The sequence below is a fragment of the Mobula hypostoma genome, chromosome 3 (assembly GCF_963921235.1).
Source record: "Mobula hypostoma chromosome 3, sMobHyp1.1, whole genome shotgun sequence".
In the NCBI taxonomy this organism is placed as follows: Eukaryota; Metazoa; Chordata; class Chondrichthyes; order Myliobatiformes; family Myliobatidae; genus Mobula; species Mobula hypostoma.
The window spans coordinates 10,013,217-10,035,529 of record NC_086099.1 but is presented as its reverse complement, the minus strand read 5'-3'; the positions used below and the strand labels follow the sequence as shown (position 1 = coordinate 10,035,529).

At 48.0% G+C, this 22,313-nt stretch overlaps 1 protein-coding gene across 3 annotated transcripts in view; it reads right to left on the bottom strand.

Annotated features, from left to right (window-relative positions):
• Nucleotides 1–22,313, bottom strand: part of poli (polymerase (DNA directed) iota) — a 96,671-nt gene that overhangs the window by 67,584 nt on the left and 6,774 nt on the right. Inside the window, exon 1 of one of the 3 annotated variants that reach the window (XM_063042625.1) lies at nucleotides 21,913–22,114. The exons of 1 other annotated variant lie outside the window; for it this stretch is intronic. In XM_063042625.1, the coding sequence (XP_062898695.1) occupies nucleotides 21,913–22,081 (169 nt within the window). In that variant the 5' untranslated portion in view covers nucleotides 22,082–22,114. One more of the 3 variants, XM_063042626.1, reaches the window with a different exon arrangement.

Genomic DNA, 22,313 nt, shown 5'->3' with positions numbered 1-22,313 from the left:
CTGTTTATTTAATTCAATCAGGAATGCAAAAAGAGAGCAAAAAAGAGAAAAAAACAATAGTGATGTAGTGTTCGCGGGTTCAATGTCCATTTCCAAATCTGATAGCTCAGTGGAAGAAGCTCTTCCTGTGCCTGCTGGTGCGGGAGCGGAGGCTCCTGTAGCGCCTACAGTACTCCTGGAATACTCAGTGTCTCTTCAGGCTCCGGTACCTCCTCCTTGATGGTAGCGATGAGAGGAGGGCATGTCCTGGTGATGGGGATCCCCTAAGAAGATTCGATGAGTTGTATTTGTCATTGAAACATACAGGGAAATGCATTATTTGTGACAAGTCAAATCAGTGAGGATTGTGCAGGGCAGCCCACAAGCGTCACCACACTTCCAGAGCCAACATGGCGTGCCCACAGCTCACTCACCCGAACCTGTACAACTTTGGAATGCGGGGGGGAAAGCTGAGCACCTGGAGGAGACTGACAAGGTCGCTGCCAGAACAAACTAATCTCTTACAGGCAGCAGTAGGAACTGAACCCCGATCTTACAGCTGACGCTATAAAGTGCTGTGATAACCACTATGCTACCACGCCGCCCCATAGATGCTGCCTGACCTGCTGAGGTCCTCCAGCACTTTGTGTGTGTTACCTGCACATGGTTGTATGAGCAGCTGGTGCGTATAACAAGTCCTGGTTATGAGACCACTGACGCCAGGCAGACAATCTCTGAAGAGTGTTGATAATGGCTGGGGGTCACCTGTTTTGTAAAGACACTGTCCAGAATTTTCCTGTAGAAAAATTTGCCAAGTACAATCATGGTCATAAACCACGTTCAGCACATCATACGACACAGCACGTAGTGATGATGATGACCTGCAGATGCTTATTACCTAATCTCACTTGGAGTGTGACTGACAGAACAGACTTGATGGGCCAAATGGCCAAATTCTTGTGTCTTGTGGACTCACAAAACTGTAAGACAGTCAGAGGAGTGAATTCATTAAAAACAGAGAAGTCAAAAAAAAAACGATGCAGCAAAAATAGATCCTTCATATCACAGTTAGCCTGAACTGGACTAAAAGTTCTGATCACACACAAGAGAAAATGTGCAGAAGCTGGAAATCCAAAGCAACACACACAAAACGCTGGAGGAACTCAGCAGGCCAGGCAGCATCTATAGGAAAGACTGTAGTTGACCTTCATCAGGACTGGAAAAAAAAATAAGGAGTCAGTAAATAGCGGGGAGGGGCGGGGAGAGGGGATGAAGAAACACAAGGTGGTAGGTGAAACCAGGAGTGGAGGAGAGGTGAAGTAAATATCTGGGAAGTTGATTGGTGAAAGAGATACAGGGCTGGAGAAGGGGGAGTCTGAAAGGAGAGGACAGAAAGCCATGGAAGAAAGAAAACGGGGATGAGCACCAGAGGGAGTTGATAAGGTGAAAGAGGGAAATGGGAATGGGGAATGGTGAAGGGGAACGGCATTACCAGAAATTTGAGAAATTGATGTTCGTGTCATCAGGTTGGAGGCTACTCAGACGGAATATCAGGTGCGGCTCCTCCAACCTGAGTGTGGCCTCATTGTGATAGGAGAGGAGGCCATGGACTGGCATGTCAAAATGGGAATGGGAAGTGGAATTAAAATGGGTGGCCACTGGGAGATCACGCATTTTTGGCGGAAGGAGCATAGGTTCTCAGCGAAGCAGTCTCCCACTCTGCGTTGGGCCTCACCGATATACAGGAGGCCACACTGGGAACACTAGGTACAGTAGATGACCCCAACAGACTCACAGGTGAAGTGTCACCTCAGCTGGAAGGGCTGTTTGGGGCCCTGAAAGGCAGTGAGGGAGGGGGTGTAGGGGCAACTGTTCCGCTTGCAAGGATAAGTGCTAGGAAGGAGATCAGTGGGGAGGGACGAATGGACAAGGGAATCATGTAGGGAGCAATCCCTGTGGATTATGTATTGGTTGTGGAGGCTGGTGGGGTGGTAAGTGAGGACAAGGGGAACCCTTTCCCTGGTGGGGTTGTGGGAGGATGGGGTGAGGGCAGATGTGTGTGAAATGGAAGAGATGTGGTTGAGGGCAGCGTTGATGGTGGTGGAAGGAGAGCCCCTTTCTTTGAAGAAGGGGGACAGCTCTTTAGTTCTGGAATGAAAAGCCTCATCCTGAGAGCAGATGCAGTGGAGACGGAGGAATTGAGAGAAGGGGATGGTGTCTTTACTGGGTTTATAACAGACATCAGTGGATAAGCTGTCTGGGCAGGGGGGAGAGAGAAAGGGAAGAGAGAGGGAAGGGGGTGGAGAGGGAGAGAGAGAGAGGGAGGGGTGGCGAGGGAGAGAGAGAGAGGGAGGGGTGGAGAGGGAGGGAGGGGTGAGGGAGAAGGGGGAGGGGAGAGAAGGGGAGGGGAGAGGGGAGGGGAGAGGGGAGGGGAGAGGGGAGGGGCGAGGGGAGGGGAGAGGGGAGGGGAGAGGGGAGGGGAGAGGGGGAGAGAGAAGGGGGAGGGGAGAGAGAGAGAGAAGGGGAAGGGAGAGAGAGAGAAGGGGAGGAGAGAGAGAGAAGGGGAGGGGAGAGAGAGAGAAGGGGGAGGGGAGAGAGAGAGAAGGGGGAGGGGAGAGAGAGAAGGGGGAGGGGAGAGAGAGAGAAGGGGGAGGGGAGAGAGAGAAGGGGGAGGGGAGAGAGAGAAGGGGGAGGGGAGAGAGAGAAGGGGGAGGGGGAGAGAGAGAAGGGGGAGAAAGAGAGGAGGGGAGAAAGAGAGGAGGGGAGAAAGAGAGGAGGGGAGAAAGAGAGGAGGAGAGAAAGAGAGGAGGAGAGAAAGAGAGGAGGAGAGAAAGAGAGGAGGGGAGAAAGAGAGAAGGGGGAGGGGGAGGGAGACAGAGAGAGAGAGAGAGAGAGAGAGAGAGAGAGAGAAAGAGAATTTGAGGGCAAGGTGGAAGTTGGAGGCAAAGTGAAGAATTCGACAAGCTCCACCCACATGGGTGCAGGAAGCAGCACAATGCAGTCATCGATGTAGTGTGGGTAAAGTTGGGGAGTGACACCAGCGTAGGCTTGGAACAGAAACTGTTCCACGTAGCCAACAAACAGCCAGGCATAGCTGGGGCGCATGCGAGTGCCCATGGCTACACCTTTCGGTTGAAGGAAGTGGGAGGAGCCGAAGGAGAAATTATTAAGAGTGAACACCAGTTGCACCAGATGGAGGAGAGTGGTGGTGGACGGGAACTGGTTGGGCCTAGGGTCCAGAAAGAAGTGGACAGTTTGGAGGTCTTCCTGGTGGGGGAGGTAGGTGTATAGGGACCAGATATCCATCGTCAAAGTAAGAGGATCGGGGCCAGGAACTTGAAATTACTGAAAAGATGAAGAGCATGTGAAGTGTTAGGATGTAGGTAGGAAGGGACTGAAAGGGTGTATAAAATTGAGTCGGGCTATGCAAATACAAGTTCAGTGCAGCAGGAATAACCAGAAACAATGGGTTTGTGGTTCTTGGGTAGGAGGTAGAAACAGGAGGTGTGGGGTAAGAGAACTATGAGATTGGTGGCAGTGGATGGGAAATCCCCAGAGTTAACAAGGTTGGTGATGTTGTGGGAGACATTGGCCTGGTGCCTCTTAGTTCTGTTTGAGGGCCAAGTAAGAGGAAGTGGCTGACAGTTGTCACCAGGCCTCAGCAAGTAGAGGTCAGTCTGCCAGACTATAAGAGCACCTCCCCCCTTATCTGTGGGTTTGATGCTGAGGTTACGATTACTGCGGAGAGAGTGGAAAGCATTGCGTTCAGAAGGAGTGATACTGGAATTGGAGACAGGAGTGGTTAAGTCGAGACGATTTATGTCCCATCGACAGTTAGCAATGAAAAAAGATCCAGAGCAGGCAGAAGACCAGCGTGGGGTGTCCAGGAAGAGGAAGAGGGTTGAAGACAGGAGAAGAAGTCATCAGGGTGAGGTGGAGAGTCCTTGCTGAAGACTTAGGCTCAGAGACGGAGGTGGCGGAAGAAGAACTCAATGTCATGGTGGGCACGGAACTCACTGAGGTGTGGGGGTAGGGGGACAAAGGTGCGGCCCTTACGGAGGACAAAAGGTTGTGCCTCAGAGAAGGGAAGGTCAGAGGGGTTGGCGAAGACCCAGTATGAATGAGAGCTGGGATCAGAGGGGGGAAGGAAGTTGGTAGTGTCAGAGAAGAGGAGAGAGTTGGGTTGTTCAGGGAAGGGTGTGAGAGGAAGATGGAGTCTCCGAGAACCTAAGATCTGGCAGTCGTACTTGAGAGACACAGGATTGTGGAGTGGTGGTGGGGGAGGGGGAGACAAGGGAGGGGGTTCTTCATCTGGGTAGCCTCCAAGCCTGATGGCATGAACAGTGATTTCTCAAGCTTCTGGTCATGTTCCCCCTCCACACTGCCCCCACTTCACCATTCCCATCTCTCACTTTATCACCTCTCTCTGGTGCTCCTCCCTGTTCTCTTTCTTCCATGGCCTTCTGTCCTCATCTATTAGATTCCCCTTTCTTCAGCCCAGTAGCTCTTTCACAAATTTACTTCTCAGCTTGTTACTTAATACCTCAGCCCCATTCCCGGTTTCACCTCTCACCTAGCGTTTCTTCCTCCCCTCCCCCCCCCATTTTCTTACTCTGACACCTCATCTTTTTTTCCCCCAGTCTTGATGGAGGGTCTCGACCCGAAACATTGACTATACTCTTTTCGATAGTTGCTGTCTGGTCTGCTGAGTTCCTCCAGCATTTTGTGTGAAAGTTCTGATACCAGTTTTGAGATGATATTGACTCCTGGGATAAACAAATCAGCAAATCTGAGTTTTAGAAGATTTCCATTTTACTCTAAAATAAATTAGATTTCCAGACATTTCAACAAGACTTTCACCAAAGGTTGCAGCAATTCCACCAAAGCTAATTTGAAATGACTAACTTATTGGCCAAGTGGAATTCTAAAGTTAACTCTCAACCCACCACGAGATATTTTAGTCATAAAAAGTACAGTACAGAAACAGGCCCTTCGTTCTACCATACTCCTCAGTGCCCTACTGTTCACTGTGTAAGACCTACCCCGATAGGTCCTACTGAAGTGAAACACCTCCCGTTTGTTTGCATTAAATTCCATCTGCCATTTCTCAGTCCATTTTTCTAGCTGGTCCGTATACCGCTACAAGTTCTGATAGTCTTCCTTGCTGTCCATTACACCCTTGATCTTGGTGTCATTTGCAAATTTGCCTATCGAGTTAACCACGTTATTTTGTAACCAAAAACGGAGTTATTAGTTTCTAATGTACAATGAGTTTTGGGTAACGTGTATCTGAAAAAAGATAAGAAACACAGAATATAACCAAATAACACGGATATTTGACATTGCAAGATGAACAGCAAAGGAGAACAGGTAGTCATAACTGGCCACACATCACCGGCACCAGCCTACCCACCATAAAGAACATATGAACAGAAAGGTGCTGGAAAAGGGCCAGTAACATCATGAAGGATCTCACCCACCCTGCTCATGGACTGTTTGTCCCACTCCCATCAGGGAGGAGGCTACGTAGCATCCACGTCAGGACGACCAAACTCAAAAACAATTGCTTTCCCCAAGTAGTAAAGCTGATCAATACCTCCACCCATTAATACCACCCCTCCACTACTTTATCATTTCCCATCAGTTACCCCCTTGTCCCTCCCTACTGATCTCCTTCCCAGTACTTATCATTGCAAGTGGAGCAAGTGACACATCTGCTCTTACACCTCCTCTCTCACTACCATTCAAGGCCCCAGACAGACCTTCCAGGTGAGGCGACAGTTCTCCTGCAAGTCTGTTGGGGTCATCTACTGCATCCGGCGCTCCAGGTGGGGCCTCCTGTATATAGGTGAGACCCAACGTAGATTGAGAGACCACTTCGAGCACCTTCATTCCATCCACCACAAAAAGCAGGATTTCCCAGTGACCAGTCATTTCAATTCTACTTCCCATTCCCATTCTAAGATGTCAGTCCATGGCCTCCTCTACTGTTGAGAAGGCCACACTCAGGTTGGAGGAGAAACACCTTATATTCCATCTGGGTAGCCTCCAACCTGAAGGCATGAACATCAATTGCTTGAACTTCCTGTAACTGTAAAGGCGGGAGGAGAAGGTGGCAGCACGACGCAGCGCGCGCAGCTCTCCGGTGAAATGATATCGTATCTGTAAGTAGGACGCCGTGCACAATTCTGATTTGATGAAGACAGACGTGAGAAGCAAAGAAACATCTGGAGAAATTTCTGAAATGTCTGGTTCGCTGCCGCTGCTACTGTCCAATCGAGAATCTCCGGAGGGAAGGCCCCAAAATCCCCGGCTTTGCCTGCTGCTGGCAACCGAGGCGGAGGTCGAAGCGTTCGGATAGAGAAGGTGCTCAGCACTCGGTGTCGGAGGGCTGATCAGAGCTCGAAATTTTCGGACGACTCAGAGTCGGACTGTGGTCGAGCATGGCAGGGAGAGTTTTCTTCCTTCTCCTGTCGGCGTTGGATGTGGGACTTTCGAGAGACTTTGAACTTCTTTTTTTCTGTGCCCATGGCCTGTTCTTCATCAAGTTATGGTATTGTTGCACTGTTGTAACTATATGTTACAATTATGTGGTTTTTCAGTCTTGATCTGTCCTGTGTTTCTGTGATATCACACCGGAGGAATATTGTATCATTTCTTAATGTATGCCTTACTAAATGACAATAAAAGAGGACTGCGTGTCCTCATAATCTAATCTAATCATCTAACTGTCTCCTCCCCTCCTCTCCTTCACCATTCCCCATTCCTGTTTCCCTCTCTCAACTTATCTACCCATCACCTCTTACGTGCTCCTCCCCCTTCCCCCTCTTCCATGGTCTTTTGTCCTCTCTTGTCAGATTCCCCCTTCTCCAGCCCTTTATCTCTTTGATCAATCAACTTCCCAGCTCTTTAGTTCACCACCCCTCTTCCCGGTTTCACCTATCACCTGCCACCTTGTACCACTTCTTCCCCTGCCCCCACCTTCTTAGTCTGAGTCCTTCGCCCTTCCTTTCCAGTCCTGATGAAGGGTCTCATCGCAAAACGTCAACTGTTTACTCTTCTCCATAGATGCTGCCTAACCTGCTGATTTCCTCCAGCATTTTGAGTGTGTTGCTCTGGATTTCCAGATTTCCAGCATTCCAGTGTATTTGGCCCACGGAATGTGCCTTCACACCCAGCCTGGGCATTCCCTCCCCTCTCCCATTGGGCAGAAGATACAAAAGCCTGAAAGCACATAGCACCACGCTCAAGGACAACTTCTAACTCACTGTTATAAGACTATTATAACTAGTACAATAAGATGAACTCTTCACCTCACAATCTACCTCATTATGATCTTGTACCTTATTGTCTACCTGCACTGCACTTTCTCTGTAGCTTGTACACTTCATTCTGCATTGATTGCTTTACCTTGCTCTAGCTCCGGTACCTACCCATGTCCCGTAGAATAATTTGATCTGTATGGATAGCATTCAAGACAAGCTTTTCTCTGTATCTCAGTGTGTGACAATAATAAACCAATATCAATAACAATCCTTGAATACCAGAGACAACTATTCATCCTGTAGAAAAGTGCCGTGAGCCCTGCGGGCCCATGTGGCTTGCTGGAGAGTGTCGGACCTCAAGGTTTCTCGAACATTTGCATCTACTAATTGTTGTCTTAACTACAGTCTTTAAACCCTTGTGCTTTCATTTTCACCTTGTCAAGTTAGTTGTGACTGGTACGGGTTTTCCATACTCCATGACTATTTAAAGTGGATTCCTGTTTCGTGTTCTTGGCATAGTCCTTGTACGCAGAGAAAGATTTGCTTTGCGGTGTCATTTGATCGCGCCTCTGATGCTCTGTTGGTATTCCTAAATTTAACCTCTTGTTTCCACCTCTACATGGGAGTCAGCCATTCCTCCGCACCTGGGTCCAGTCTTTGTCACCGTGACAGAGTCTGACGCTTCTCCACACCTGGGTTCAGCCCTTGTCATCGTGACAAAGTCTGCCACATCTCCGTACCTGGTTCAGGCTTCACCAGAGTCTGTCGTTTCTCCACACCCGGGTTCAGCCCTTGTCATCGTGACAAAAGGCAGGTCCTTCATACCAGTGAATGATGTGACTGATTTGGGTAGTAAGCCTTTTCAATGTTGTAATAAAATCCCTTCGAAGAACAAATGCAAGTAACGTCCTTTGTGAAAGTTGGGTTGGGAGTGGTACTGTCTACTATTCATATCCTGCCAAATTTTAGCCACCCAAGGAAAAGCCTACATTTGCACCCTGTTATTCAGAAGAACCTCCAAGAAGGCCACAATTTTGTCGAGGTTTGAAGGCTTGCGTACCTCAATGACCTGGAGAACTATGTGGCTGCAGTCAGGGCTTTATGCTTTGGCTTTTGGTACTGTCATCCATGCCAAGCAGGTCAAAGGGCAGAGACTAGATTAAAAGTGGTCCACAGTTCTCCAGATTTGGGGAGTTTAACTCCGGGCCAACAACCATGACTGGCAAAACAAAATTGCTATGGAAACAGCAATGAAAAGTCCTTCTACACCTGAGTGCGACAGTATTCCTGAAACTCCACCTGGGACCTGTATGACTGACAGTACTGAAAACCAAGAGGAGGCTACTAACATGATGAAGGAAGCCCTGAACACTGCCAGAGATTGAGGACCGTCATTACTGCCCGAAAACACCAGCAGTATAACAGGCAGTCAGTGTTCAGAGGAAGCTGGTGCACCAAATCAACCCCTGGCGCCCTCTGGTGTATGGCCTCTTCAGTAGGGTTACCAACTTTCTCACTCCCAAATAAGGGACAAAAGTAGCAGTCAAATACGGGACACTTGTGCTTACCCCGAGAAAGACTACCATGACCATGAAGCCTTGCACGGGCACCTGTGTGCGCATTCGTGATGTGCGCATATGTGTTGTGCGCATACGTGACATGTGCATACGTTTACGTGCCGACTTTTATTCTACAAATCGGTTTTGGCTAAGTCTTCCCGATTCTGTTAAGCGAAACTACACTGTAGATACATTATTTCTACTTTATATCGGCTGTGTATTTATCATATCATTCCTGCTTTTACTATATATAGTACAATATATATTTAGTGTTATATTTATTTTTATATTTAGTGTTATTTTGGGTTTTATGTGCTAGTTGGTATGATTTGGTAGGTTATCTTTTGGGTCTGGGAACGCTCAAAAATTTTTCCCATATAAATTAATGGTAATTACTTCTTCGCTTTACGCTATTTCGACTTAAGAACGGTTTCATAGGAACGCAAACATGAGGAAATCTGCAAATGCTGGAATTTCAAGCAACACACATAAAAATTGCTGGTGAACGCAGCAGGCCAGGCTGTACCTATTCCTGATGTGTTCACCAGCAATTTTTATGTGTGTTGCTTCATAGGAACGCTCTATCTTAGCAGGGGGAAATACAGGACAAGGGCGGTCCGGTATGGGACAAACCAATTTAGCCCAATATACGAGATGTCCTGGCTAATACGGGACAATTGGCAACCCTACTCCTCAGAGTGAGGCCTAGGTAAATTTAATTCGTAGTCTGACCTAGAAGACATGCACAGGCAGCACAGTAGCTTTGTGGTTAGCACAACACTTTATAGTACAGGTGGCCCAGGTTCAATTCCCACCACTGTCCTGTAAGGAGTTTGTACGTCCTTCCCCAGGACCACATGGGTTTCCTCCGGGTGCTCCAGTTTCCTCCCACAGTCCAAAGACGCAAGTTAATTGGTGATTGTAAATTGTCCTGTGATTGGGCTAGGATTAAATTAGGGGATTGTGGGTGGTACAGCTCGAAGGGCTGGAAGGATCTATTCTATGCACTGTATCTCAATAAAAAAGGGGACGTACAGGCAGGGCAGATGGCCGGAGGTGCTGAGGAGGCCCTCCTCCTAGCCTCTCCAGCAAAGTAAAGGAAAACTGACCTTATTTCAACCTTCCTGGTGTTAGAGAGATTTTTTTTTAATTTAGGGATATGAGCTCAGGTTGTTCAATGCACCCATGTGACAATTTAACCTACTAATCTTTTGAATGTGGGAGAAAGCCCAAGCGGTCAACGTAGCGGGAGAACGTACAAATTGCGGCAGGAATTGAATCAGAGTTGCTGGCCGCAAATGTTGTGCTAGCCACTATGATACTTGCACTAGAGTTAAAATCAAATCAGGAGATTAAACATTTATCTCCCCAGGTTTGGTGAGACCAGAACTAGAGGTCATAGGTTAAGGGGGAAAGGTGAGATATTTAACGGGAATCTGAGGGGGATCTTCTCCACTCGGAGGGTGGCACGAGTGTGGTGATTTGTGATTCTGAAACTTAGAGGGACTTCTACAGATGTGTGGTGGAGAGTATATTGACTGGTTGCATCACATCCTGATATGGAAACACCAATACCCTTGAGAACGGAAAATCCTACAAAAAAATCCCACCACTGAGCTCATCTGCATGAAGCTTTGTTGCAGTAAAGCAGCATCCATCTTCAGGGATCCCCACCACCCAGGCCATGCTCTCTTCTCGCTGCTGTCATCAGAAACAAAGTACACCAGCCACAGGACCCACAAAACCAAGCTGAGGAACAGTTATTACCCCTGAACCATCACACCCTTGAATCAGAGGGGATAACTTCACTTGCCTCAACACTGAACTGTTCCTACAACCTATGAACTCACTTTCAAGAACTCTTCTTCTCACGTTCTCAATATTTATTACTTATCTATTTACTATTATTATTTCTTTCATTTCGTATTTGCACAATCTGTATTCTTTGCACACTGGTTGTCTACCCTGTTGGATGCAGTCTTTCAAGGATTCTATTATGATTATTGGATTGATTGATTAAGCCCACAAGAAAATGAGTTTCAAAGTTGGTGACATAAGGACCTTTGGTAATAAATTTACTCTGAACTTTTAAAGTGCATCAAATTTTATAGGGGAAAGGTCAAAGAATAGGGTTGCGAGGGATATTAAATCAGCCATGGTGGAACAGACTCAATGGGCCAAATGGCCTAATTCTGCTCCTATGACTTAAGGTCATTCAGTCCAAGCTGCCAGCGGAAGTGGTGGACAAGGCCTCAGCTGAGAGAAGTTTATATCGGTACACGGATGGGTGGGGTTTGGAGGGCTGTGGTCCAAGTGCAGGCCCATGGGACAAGAAAAAAAGACCAGGTCAGCATGGACTAGATGGGCTGAAGGGCCTGCTTCTGTGCTATGGTGCCCTTTTACTCTATGCTTCTATGTCATCAGCCCTCAGTATTTCTGTCAGACTTTGGGCAGGTGGTAATTATTCAAAAGAGCGGTTTAAAAATAAATCAAAATTTTCGAGGTTAAGTTACCCAGACAATTTTAACAGCCCATCTTTCTGGCACCTGCCTTAGCTGTTTGGATCAACTTGCCTACTGAGTCTTTATCAAGCTATCTGTCTGTGGGCTTGAAGCACCAAGTTAATTGACATACGCTCAAGTACAGTGAGGTCAATGTATGGAAAACTTGCTTGTAATAGAATCACAGGCACGTAGATGCAGATAACTACACGTGCAACATTTTTATTTATGTATTTATTGTAAAAGAGCGCAGATAAGGCCCTTCGAGCCACACTGCCCAACAACCCCTGATTTAATCCTAGCCTAATTACAGGACAACTTACCTACTAACCAGTATGCCTCTGGCCTGTGGGAGGAAACCGGAGTATCTGGAGGAAACCCACGAGGTCACAGGGAGAACGTACAATCTCTTTACAGGCGGCGGTGGGAATTGAACCTGGGTCGCCTGTACAGTAAAGCATTGTGCTAACCAGTACGCTACCATGCCAATTTAAGGTTGTTTATGGTGTATATATGTGTGTGTGGGCACGTGGCCAAGTGGTTAAGCCACTCGACTAGCGACCTGGAGGTCATGAGTTCGAGACCCAGCCGAGGCAGCGTGTTGTGTCCTTGAGCAAGGCACTTAACCACACAGTGCTCTGCGATGACACCGGTGCCAAGCTGCATCGGCCCTTGCTCTTCCCTGGGAGAACATCAGTGTCGTGGAGAGGGTCTTCCATACAACCTTGCCGGTCTTCCACACAACCTTGCCCTGGAGAGTGAAGACATTCCAGGCACCGATCCATGGTCTCTTAAGACTAACGGATGCCTTAATGGCCTTATATATAGACACTTGGACAACAAATTTACTTTGAACTTGGAGCATCCAGTAGTTCTGATATCTTTTGAGATTCCCAACTCTTTCCACCGGTTTATCTATTTTTTTTTATGGTTCTGGCTGTGTCATAAACCAGGATAACAAGAAATCCACTGTGAAGCACTGAGGAAATGTTGATAACATGCGAAATGTTACATTATGAAAGCTAGTTCTTTCTTGAAGTAGAGATGTTGCCATACTTCCTGCAAGCAAGTAGAGGACACACACAAAGTTTTAGGAACAGCTTCTTCCCCTCCACCATCAGATTGCTGCCCAGTCCATGAACACGATCTCAATCTTTGCACTTTTTGTAATTACGTCTGAATTGTAACCTTTAGTACTTTTTATGTATTGCACTGTACTACTGCTGTAAAATCAATTTCATGACATACTGTATGCGAGTGATTCACTAGGTCAGACTGAACTTCCTGATCTTCCAACAATACATGCATTTATCTATACTCCTTTGTTCTCTCTCTTTAATAGTTCCAATTACACGCAAAGTCACAGAGCACTACAGCACAGAGGTGGGCCCTTTGGCCCATCTAGTCAGTACCAGCCCAGTCTTCTGTCTCTCTCCACCTACCTGCAGCCTTACCATGGTCCTCCATTCTCATGCGTGTGCCTGTCCAATCTCCTCATCAATGATACAATTGAACCCACATCTACCACTTCTGCTGGCAGCTTGCTCCACTGCCGCACCACTGTCTGAATGAAGAGGCTCCCACTCAGGTTCCACTTAAATATTTCATCTTTCACTCTAAACCTGTGACTGCTGGTTCTTATCTCACCCAACATGAAGATCACCTCATTATCACAAGATATTCTGCTGATGCTGAAAATCCAGAGCAACACACACAAAATGTGGAGGAACTCAACAGATCAGGCAGCATCTATAGAAATGAATAAGAAAGCAATGTTTCAGACCGAGACCCTTCTTCAGGATTAGAAATGAAGAGAGAAGATGCCAGAATAAAAAGGTTGAGGGGGGGAGAGGAAGGAGGGTAGCTAGTAGGTGATAGGTGAAGCCAGGTGGGTGGGAAAGGTAAAGGGCTGGAGAGAAAGGAATCTGATAGGAGAGTGGACCATCGGAAAAAAGGGAAAGGGGGGGGCACCGAGGAGGTGATAGGCAGATGAGAAGAGGCAAGGGGCCAGAGTGGGGAATAGAAGGAGGGAGGGGCAAGGGAATTGTTTTTAAAATCAGAATGAGAAATCGATATTCATGCTATCAGGTTGGAGGCTACCCAGATGGAATAAAAGGAACACACACAAAATGCTGGAGGAGTTGCATGGATTTCCAGCATCTGCAGATTTTCTTGCTTGTGATTGGAATAAGAGGAGTTGCTTTTAAATTTTATTGCTTTGTTCTTGCATATTTATTTTGTACTTTACACTCAATGGCCACTTACTAGTTACACTTGTACACCTGTTCATTTATGCAAAAATCTAATGAGCCAATCATGTGGCAGCAACGTAATCCATAAAAGCACGCAGACATGGTCAAGAGGTCCAGTTGTTGGGGAAGTAATGTGATTTAAGTGACTGACTGTGGAACGATTGTTGATGCTAGACAGATTGCTTTGAGTATCTCAAAAACAGCTGATCTGCTGGGATTTTCATGCACAGCCGTCTCTAGAATTTACAGAGGATGGTGCAAAAAATAACATCAAGTGTTCTGCGGGATAAAATGCCTTGTTAATTTGAGCGGTCAGACGAGATTGGTTCAAGCTGACAGGAGGGCGACAGTAACTCGGATAACCACGTGTTATAACAGCGGTGTGCAGAAGAGCTTCTCTGAAAGCGCACCATGTTACCTTGAAGTCGGCACTGAGTAATTTTACACCTGCACTATCACCATCATCGGCATCTGTACGTCTCGGGAGACGGTCGCGTGACACGTTTTCTGACGGTTCTTGGGGTGGTAGACTCAGGGCTATATGTACAGCCCCACTCCAGAGTGGCGGTCTCTTTCACAGTGGCCACAGATGGTGCTCTGTCTAATGCAGCTCTGGCTTTTCTTCTGGCTCTTTTCGATCAGCGTGCTGGCCCTTGCTATCTCAGCCTGCTGAGCACCGCTTTTGACTACGTCCCTCCATGCTGTCTGGTCTTCAACTGATTCCTCATGTTGAGGTCGATGCCTGCCAGCTTCATATCACGCTTGCAGACATCCCTGTAGTGGAGGCATGGTCTTCCTCGCGGGTGGTAACCCTCACTCAGCTCGCCATGCAGCATGTCCTTGGGAATGTGTCCCTGGTTCCCCCGTCTGACGTGGCCCAACCATCTGAGGCATCTGTGGCTGAGTGCGTGGATTCTGGAGGTGTCAGTCCACTGTAGAACCCCTGTGTTGGTGATTCTCTTCTGCCAGGAGATGTGGAAGATCTGCCTGAGGCAGTGTAGGTGGAACGAGTTTAGCCTCTTCGCTTGGCTGTTGTATAGTGTCCAAGCCTCGCTGGCGTAGAGGAGTGTGCTGAGCACGCACACCTGGTACACACGCAGCTTGATTTTTGTCATCTCTTGGTTGTCCCACACTCTCTTGTTCAGTCTGGCCATGGCCATTGGCAATCCTGCTGTTCACCTCTGCTTTGAAGGACAAGGAACTGGGGATGGCCGACACAGGATAGGTGAAGGAGTTGACTACATCGAGACAGCAACCATCAATGGTGATGTTTGGGGGACATTCTGCACCCTGGGCCACGAAGTTTGTCTTCTTCGGACTGTCGGTTCCTTGCAGGCATGGGAGAAATGGTTAGTCAGCTGTTGGGAGTTTGCGTTCAGCGTGTGGCGTCAACGCTGCATCATCTGCAAACAGCATCTCGCGGACGAGGGCTGTTCTAACTTTGGTCTTGGAGCACAAGCGAGTGATGTTGAGCAGCTTGCCGTCAGCTCTTGTGCGAAAGGAGATGCCTTCAGTGCAGTCTGCGAAAACACAGTGAAGGAGCACGGAGAAGACGATTCCAAAGAGGGTTGGTGCCAGGACACAACCTCGTTTCACTCTGCTACCCACAGTAAAGGCATGAGAAGTTGCTGTATTGAAGCAGACAGTGCTGTGCATGTCCTTTCATAAGGACGACATGATACTGTGCAGTGTTGGGGGGCAGTCAATCTTTAGCAGGAATTTGAAGAGTCTGCTGTGGACAAGGGTCAATGCCTTGGTCAGAACAATGAAGACTGTGGACAGTGGCTTCTGCTGCTCTCGACTCTTCCCCTGCAAGCTGGCGCAGTGAGAAGATCATGTCCACTGTAGACCTGCCTGCTCTGACCCTGCACTGGGACTCTGGGTAGGATGGATGCAAGGTTCTGAAGTCATGCCAAGACGATGTGGGCGAACACTTCCCACACAATGCCAAGCAGGGAGATGCCACAGTAGTTGTTACAATCCCTAAGGTTGTCCTTGTTCTTGTACAGTGCGACAATGTCGGCATCTCGCATGTCTTGTGGGAGGTGGCCTTTCTCCCAGCAAAGTCACAGAAGCTCACGTAGATGATGCAGCAAGGCAGGCTTCCTGCTCTTCAAGAATTCAAGGGGAATTCCATCTTTGCCTGGGGCTTTCCCACTGGCGAGACAGTCGTTGGCTTCACCGAGCTCCTCCATCAAGCTCTTCCATGACTGGCAAGCCAGGCAGTGCCTCCAGGGCACACCTGTACTATACTGTTGCCACAAAACAACAAATTTCACGTCACATTACAGAGCGATAAAAAACTTGATTTTCATTCTGAGTCGCTCCACCATTGTCTGTTTTACCGTTGTTTTTTCTCCTTGGAAAATGAATCATACATTTTCCTACATGATTACCCCATCTGTCAAGTTCTGACTGTGTCATTGTTTGGACACACATTACTTAGATCTATCTGCCCTCGACTTCCTATGTTCTCTGCATCTTCAATGAGTGGACTGTGATGTTTTACTTCAGTGAATAGGTTGCTATAAAAGCAGAAGTGACTTGCGGATGTACAAATAAGCAGTTATCAAAGTCAAAATAAAGTTCAAAGTACATTTATCAAAATATGTATACTGTATACAGTTTTGAGGTTCATCTCCTTAAACAGGCAGCCACAAAACAAAGAAACCCAATAGAACTCATTAAAAAGACCATTAAGCACCCAGTGTGCAGGGAAAGAAACAAATGGTGCAAACAATAAAAGTAAACGAACAACATTCAGAACTGAAGTTCACAGAAGTGAGTCCTCAGCCACGAAGCCAGTCATCACTGCAGCCGATTCAGGAGCCTATTAGTTGCAGTTCAGCGCAGAGATGAGTAAATCTTGCAGAGCAGCAAGTAAGTATACGGTACTCTGTCCCACGCCTCTTCCACAGCGCTCCAACCTCACCGTTCCCAGTCCTTTGCTCCCACCAGATTCACAAACTCGCTCTCCGCTCCACATTGACAAACACCGTACTCACCAATCTAGAGATTCATTTTCTTGCAAACTTTTACAGAGAAATAAAATACAGTAGAGCTAATGAGAAATTATACATAAACAAAGACAACAAACGGTGGAAATATAAATAAATAATACTGAGTCCATTGGTTGTAGACTCATGTGTAGCCACTAAACACATGCCTGTACTATCAAGTGGCATTTTTAACAGGACTATTCAAACTAATTTTACAATGAGAAACTAACGTGACATATTAGCAAGACAAAAAGGTTCCCGTGCATTGGGGCCTGTAGTTGTAACCGCAAATGCTGCAGTATACTGCCCCAGGTAACCCAAAACACAAAATAATCTGCAGATGCTGGGGTCAAAGCAACACTCACAACATGATGGAGGAACTCAGCAGGTCAGGCAGCATCCGTGGAAAAAGATCGGTCGACGTTTCGGGCCAGAACCCTTTGTTAGGACTGGTGAAGGGTTCCGGCCCGAAACGTTGACCGATCTTTTTCCACAGATGCTGCCCGACCTGCTGAGTTCCTCCAGCGTGTTGTGAGTGTTCCCAGGTAACCCAAGCCTGAACGTTGACAGCTTTTTTAAATTTCAAAATATACTTTATTCAAAAATAAAATTATGTACAATAAACTATTCAATGACTCTCAATCCTTTACAGACATTTCCATTACAGGCTTTACATTTCCACACTTTTAGCCACCCACGTGGCGCTCTGTTGTTTCACCTTACCACATCATTGTTGGGGGGTATACTCCCCGCCACCCGACCCCTCCCACTCCCGCCGAAGAAGAACCCTATACCGTGGTCCTTCCCCACAGGGCCCTTGCGGTGGCTGCACCAAGTTTCAGTGCGTCCCTCAGCACGTACTCCTGCAACCGAGAATGTGCCAGTCGGCAGCATTCTCCCACGGACATCTCCATGTGCTGGTAGATCATCAAGTTTCGGGCTGACCAAAGAGCGTCTTTCACCGAGTTGATGATCTGCTAGCAACACAGGATGTTGGTCTCCCTGTGCGTCCCCGGGAACAGCCCGTAGATCAGAGCATCCTCTGTTATGCAGCTGCTGGGGATGAAACGTGACACTAGCCCGTCCATCCTCCTCCACACCCTCTCTGCAAACTGACAGAGTGTAAAGAGGTGGGTCACAGACGCCTTCTCACTGCAGTCCTCCCGTGGGCAGCGGGGTGTGGAGACAACGTCCCGGGAGTACACGAGGGATCTGACAGGGAGGGCCTCTCTCACTGCCAGCCAGGCGAGGTCCTGGTGCCTGTTGGTGAGGTTTGCCGATGAGGCATTTTGCCAGATGAACTGGACGGTCTGCTCAGGGAACCACCCCACTGTGTCCATCATGTCCTTCTCCTGCAGTGCTTGCAGGACATTACGTGTCAACCACTGCCTGATGGCCCTGTGGTCAAAAGCGTTCTCCTGGAAGAACTTTTCTACGAAGGACAGGTATGGCGGCAACGACCAGCTGACTGGGGCGTTGCGTGGGAGTGGGGCCAGACCCATCCTTCGTAGCCAGGGCGACAGGTAGAACTTGGGCACATAGTGGTACTTGGTGCCCACATACCTGGGTTCTACACACAACCTGATGCAGCCACACACAAAGCTGCCCATCATGGTGAGGGCGACATTGGGGACGTTCTTGCCCCTATTGTCCAACGACTTGTGCATGATGGTCTGTCTGACCTGCTTCATCCTCGATCCCCAGATGAATCTGAAGACAGTTCGGGTGATTTCCGAGCTGCAGGAGCAGGGGACGGGCCAGACCTGCGCCAAGTACAGCAGCCCTGAGAGCACCTCACACCTGATGACCAGGTTCTTGCCCGTTATCGACAGGGAGCGCCCTCCCCACAGTCCTAGTTTCTGTTTCACCTTGGAAATCCACTCCCGCCAGTTCTTGTTGCACGCCTCGGCCCCTCCGAACCAGATCCCCAACACCTTCATGTGGTCAGACCTGATGGTGAAGGGGACGCTGGATCGGTCTGGCCAGTTGCCGAAGAGCATGGCTTCGCTCTTCGTGCGGTTGACCCTGGCCCCCGACACTAGCTCGAACTGTTCGCAGGTGCCAATCAACCTGCGAACTGACCTCAGATCAGAGCAGAAGACGGTGACGTCGTCCATGTACAGGGAGGTTTTCACTTGGGTCCCTCCACTGCCTGGCAGCGTCACCCCTCTTATGCCCTCATCCCTCCTGACGGCTTCGGCAAAGGGTTCAATGCAGCACCCAAACAAGACAGGGGAGAGGGGACAGCCCTGCCTGACTCCAGACCTGATGGGGAAGCTGTCTGTTTCCCACTCGTTGACCTGGACTGCACTACGGATGTCTGTGTAGAGCAGTCTGATCCAATTCCGGATTCCCTCCCCAAATCCTATTTTGGAGAGCACATCCGCCATGTACGCGTGCGATATCCTGTCAAAGGCTTTCTCCTGGTCCAAGCTGACCAGGCAGGTGTTCACCCCCCTGTCCTGCACGTAGGCGATGGTGTCCATCAGCAGTGCGAGGCTGTCTGAGATCTTCCTGCCTGGTACAGCACAGGTTTGGTCCGGGTGGATCACCTGTCCCAGAACAGACTTGACCCTGTTGGCGATAGCCTTGGACAGGATCTTGTAATCCACATTCAGGAGAGAGATGGGTCTCCAATTCCTAATATCCTCCCTTTCCCCCCTCTGTTTGTAGATGAGGGTGATGATGCCCTTCCTCATGGACTCTGACATGCTGCCGGCCAGAGGCATAGCGTTGTACACTTCCAGCAGGTCTGGGCCCATCCAATTCCACAGAGCCGAGTACAACTCAGCCGGTAAGCCGTTGCTTCTGGGAGTCTTACTCGACTCAAAGGAACAGATGGAGCCTGTCAGCTCGTCCAGGGTCAGTGGCTGATCCAGACTCTCCCGCTTGCCATCGTCTAAGACCTGCGTGATAGATGACAGGAAGTTGCGGGAGGCTGTGGATTCTGTGGCCTTTTCATCATACAGACCGGCATAGAAGGACTTGCAGATCCTCAGTATAACGGTCTGCGAGGACACGACTGAGCCATCCTCTTCCTTAAGGTTGTGGATCACAGAGCTCCCCCTGTGCACCTTTTGGAAGAAGAAGCGTGAGCACGTCTCGTCCTGCTCCACGGTTTGGACCCTTGATCGGAAGATGATCTTGGAGGATTTCGCAGCGAGGTGCTGGGCTTGCCGGCCCTTCACCTCTCGCAGTTCCTCCCTGACATCCACCCCCTTCGACTGCAGAAGGAGAAGTTGCTGCAACTCTGTCTGGAGTTTACGCAGTTCCCTCTGCTCCTGCCTTGCTTTCTGGATACCCTTGCGGATGAAGAACCTCTTGATGTTCTCCTTGGTGGCTTCCCACCAGTGAACAGGGGAATCAAAGAAGGCTTTCAAGGTTCTCCAACCTGTGTACTCCCTCTCTAGTTCCTCGATGCTCTCTGGGGTCAGCAGCTTTACGTTCATCTTCCACGTCCCCCTGCCTGCCTTCCGGTCCTCCCGTAAGTGACAGGTGGCTCTCAGAAGGCAGTGGTCAGAGACGAACACTGGCAGCTCAACTGATCAGACAAGACCTTGAAACCTAGTGGACAAGATACAACGCTCAGGCTTTAGAAAGCACAGCTCAAACCACATCTGAAATATTGTCAGCAGTTTTGGGCACCATATCTAAGGAAGGATATGCTGGCATTGGCAGCAATCCAGAGGAGGTTCATGAGAATGATGCTGGATATGAAAGGAATAATATCAGGCGTGTTTGATGGCCTCTGGGGCTGTACTCAATAGAGTTTGTAAGAATGTGTGGCGGGGGGCAATCTCATTGAAACCTCTCAAGTATTGAAAGGCCTATATAGAGTGGACGTGATGTGGCCGTTTCCTATAATAGGGGAGTCTAGGACTAGAGGCCACAGCCTCAGAATTCGAGCAAGTCCCTTTAGAACAGGGATGAGGAGGAATTTCTTTAGCCAGAGGGTGGTGAATCTGTGGTATTAAATACCACGGACAGCTGTGGAGGCCAAGTCATTGGGCATATTTCAAAATTCAAAGTAAATTCATTAACAAAGTATGTTCAGTATATGTCACCATATACTGCTAGAGATTCATTTTCTTGCAGGCATTCACAGTAGAGCAAAAAAATACAACAGAATCCATGAATTTAAAGTAGAGATTGATAGATACTTGATTCTGCAAGGAGTCATCAAAGGTTATGGGGCAAAGGCACGAAAATGCAGTTTAGGGGGATAATAAATCAGCCATGACGAAATGCTGGAGCAGACCCGATGGGTCCAATGGCCTAATTCTGCTCCTGGGCCTTATGGTCTTAGAATGTCATAAATGAAACCAGTCACAAAGACTAGATTGGAAAAGGCCCTGTACTGAAGCCAGATTTATAATGTAGAATGTCATAAAACTTAGAAACCATTCACGAGATGCCCAGATCCAAACTGTACTAATTGTCCCTTTCTTGTACAAGGACCAAAAACGGTAAATCACCCTTATCAGTAGCAACATGATTAAACACACTTAAATCCTGCAATCACCTCACCAGATTACCCCGTAGAATCACTAAAAATAAATTCTAATGTGGGATTCAGGCATTGTAAGATTTTGTGTTTTTAAATCAGCACATTAATTTTTTTTCAATTATTTATATCAACTCATTCAGAACGGCACTGCCAGACTTTTAACTACAACCAGGAGGAGGGAGAATATCACTCCCGTCCCATCTACTCTGCATGGGCTTCCGTTTAGAATTGATTTTAAAGTTCTCTTACTTGTTTTTAAAGCTCTTAATGGTCTGGGACTGGAGTACATCACCGAATCGTTTTCGTTTTATAATCCTGTTCGAGCTCTCAAATCTTCTTCCGGCCCTCTCTTAAATTTAAATAATTCCCCTCAAAAGATAATTGGCAGGTCGGCTTTTTTTTTGAACTACGTACGAGACTGGAACTTCATAGCTATCACTATAAGGAAAGCAGACTCAGTTGACACTTCTAAAGCTCAGCTCAAAACCCGCTTGTCTACTCCTGCTTTTAACTAACATCTTTTTGTATTTTATTTTCGTGTTTATTTTTATTTTAACATTATTTTTGCACGTCTATCCTATTGTGAAGCACTTTGAACTATATCGCCTGTGCTCGATAAATAAGTTGTTATTATTTCTGAATGCAAGGGCTGGAGCCAGTGTTCAGTGACAGGGCAAAGTAAATATCAAAACCAAGTTCTTCCTGTCGCCTCTGCTTATTTGCTGTGGACTCGTCTAAAGCAGACGACAAAGTTCTCCCCTAGTTACGTTTTGGCACACCCCCAGTTTGGCAGACAGGAAGCGTTCTGGGTTTGTTGAGACAGGGACTGCCTTATAGTTTTTACTGGTACCTGTTAACTCACTGCTGGCTACTGCAAGGGCCAAAGGGCTGGTTTTTCTGTCGTCAACAGTGCAACACCATTCTCTTTCATCCTCCTCCTCCCGCAGACTCGAGCGTTGGTCAGCCGCGTCAGGCCCGCGTTCGTGTTGCTCCATCGTCAGGCAACAGCCCACAGACATTGCAAATCAGCAACCCTGGCGGCTCCAGCAATAAACCAGGAAACCACACAGTAAATAGGTGGACAACCAAAATATTCCCCCAGCCACGAAATCTGTGACGCAGGTTACTGCAGTGGGGAATTTGTCGACGGCGTAAAACCCAAACCACAGTCCTCCTTAGAAAACACACTTCTTCACATGTTACTAATTTGCTCGGTTCAACACAACATCTTGGGCGAAGAGTCTGGCCCCA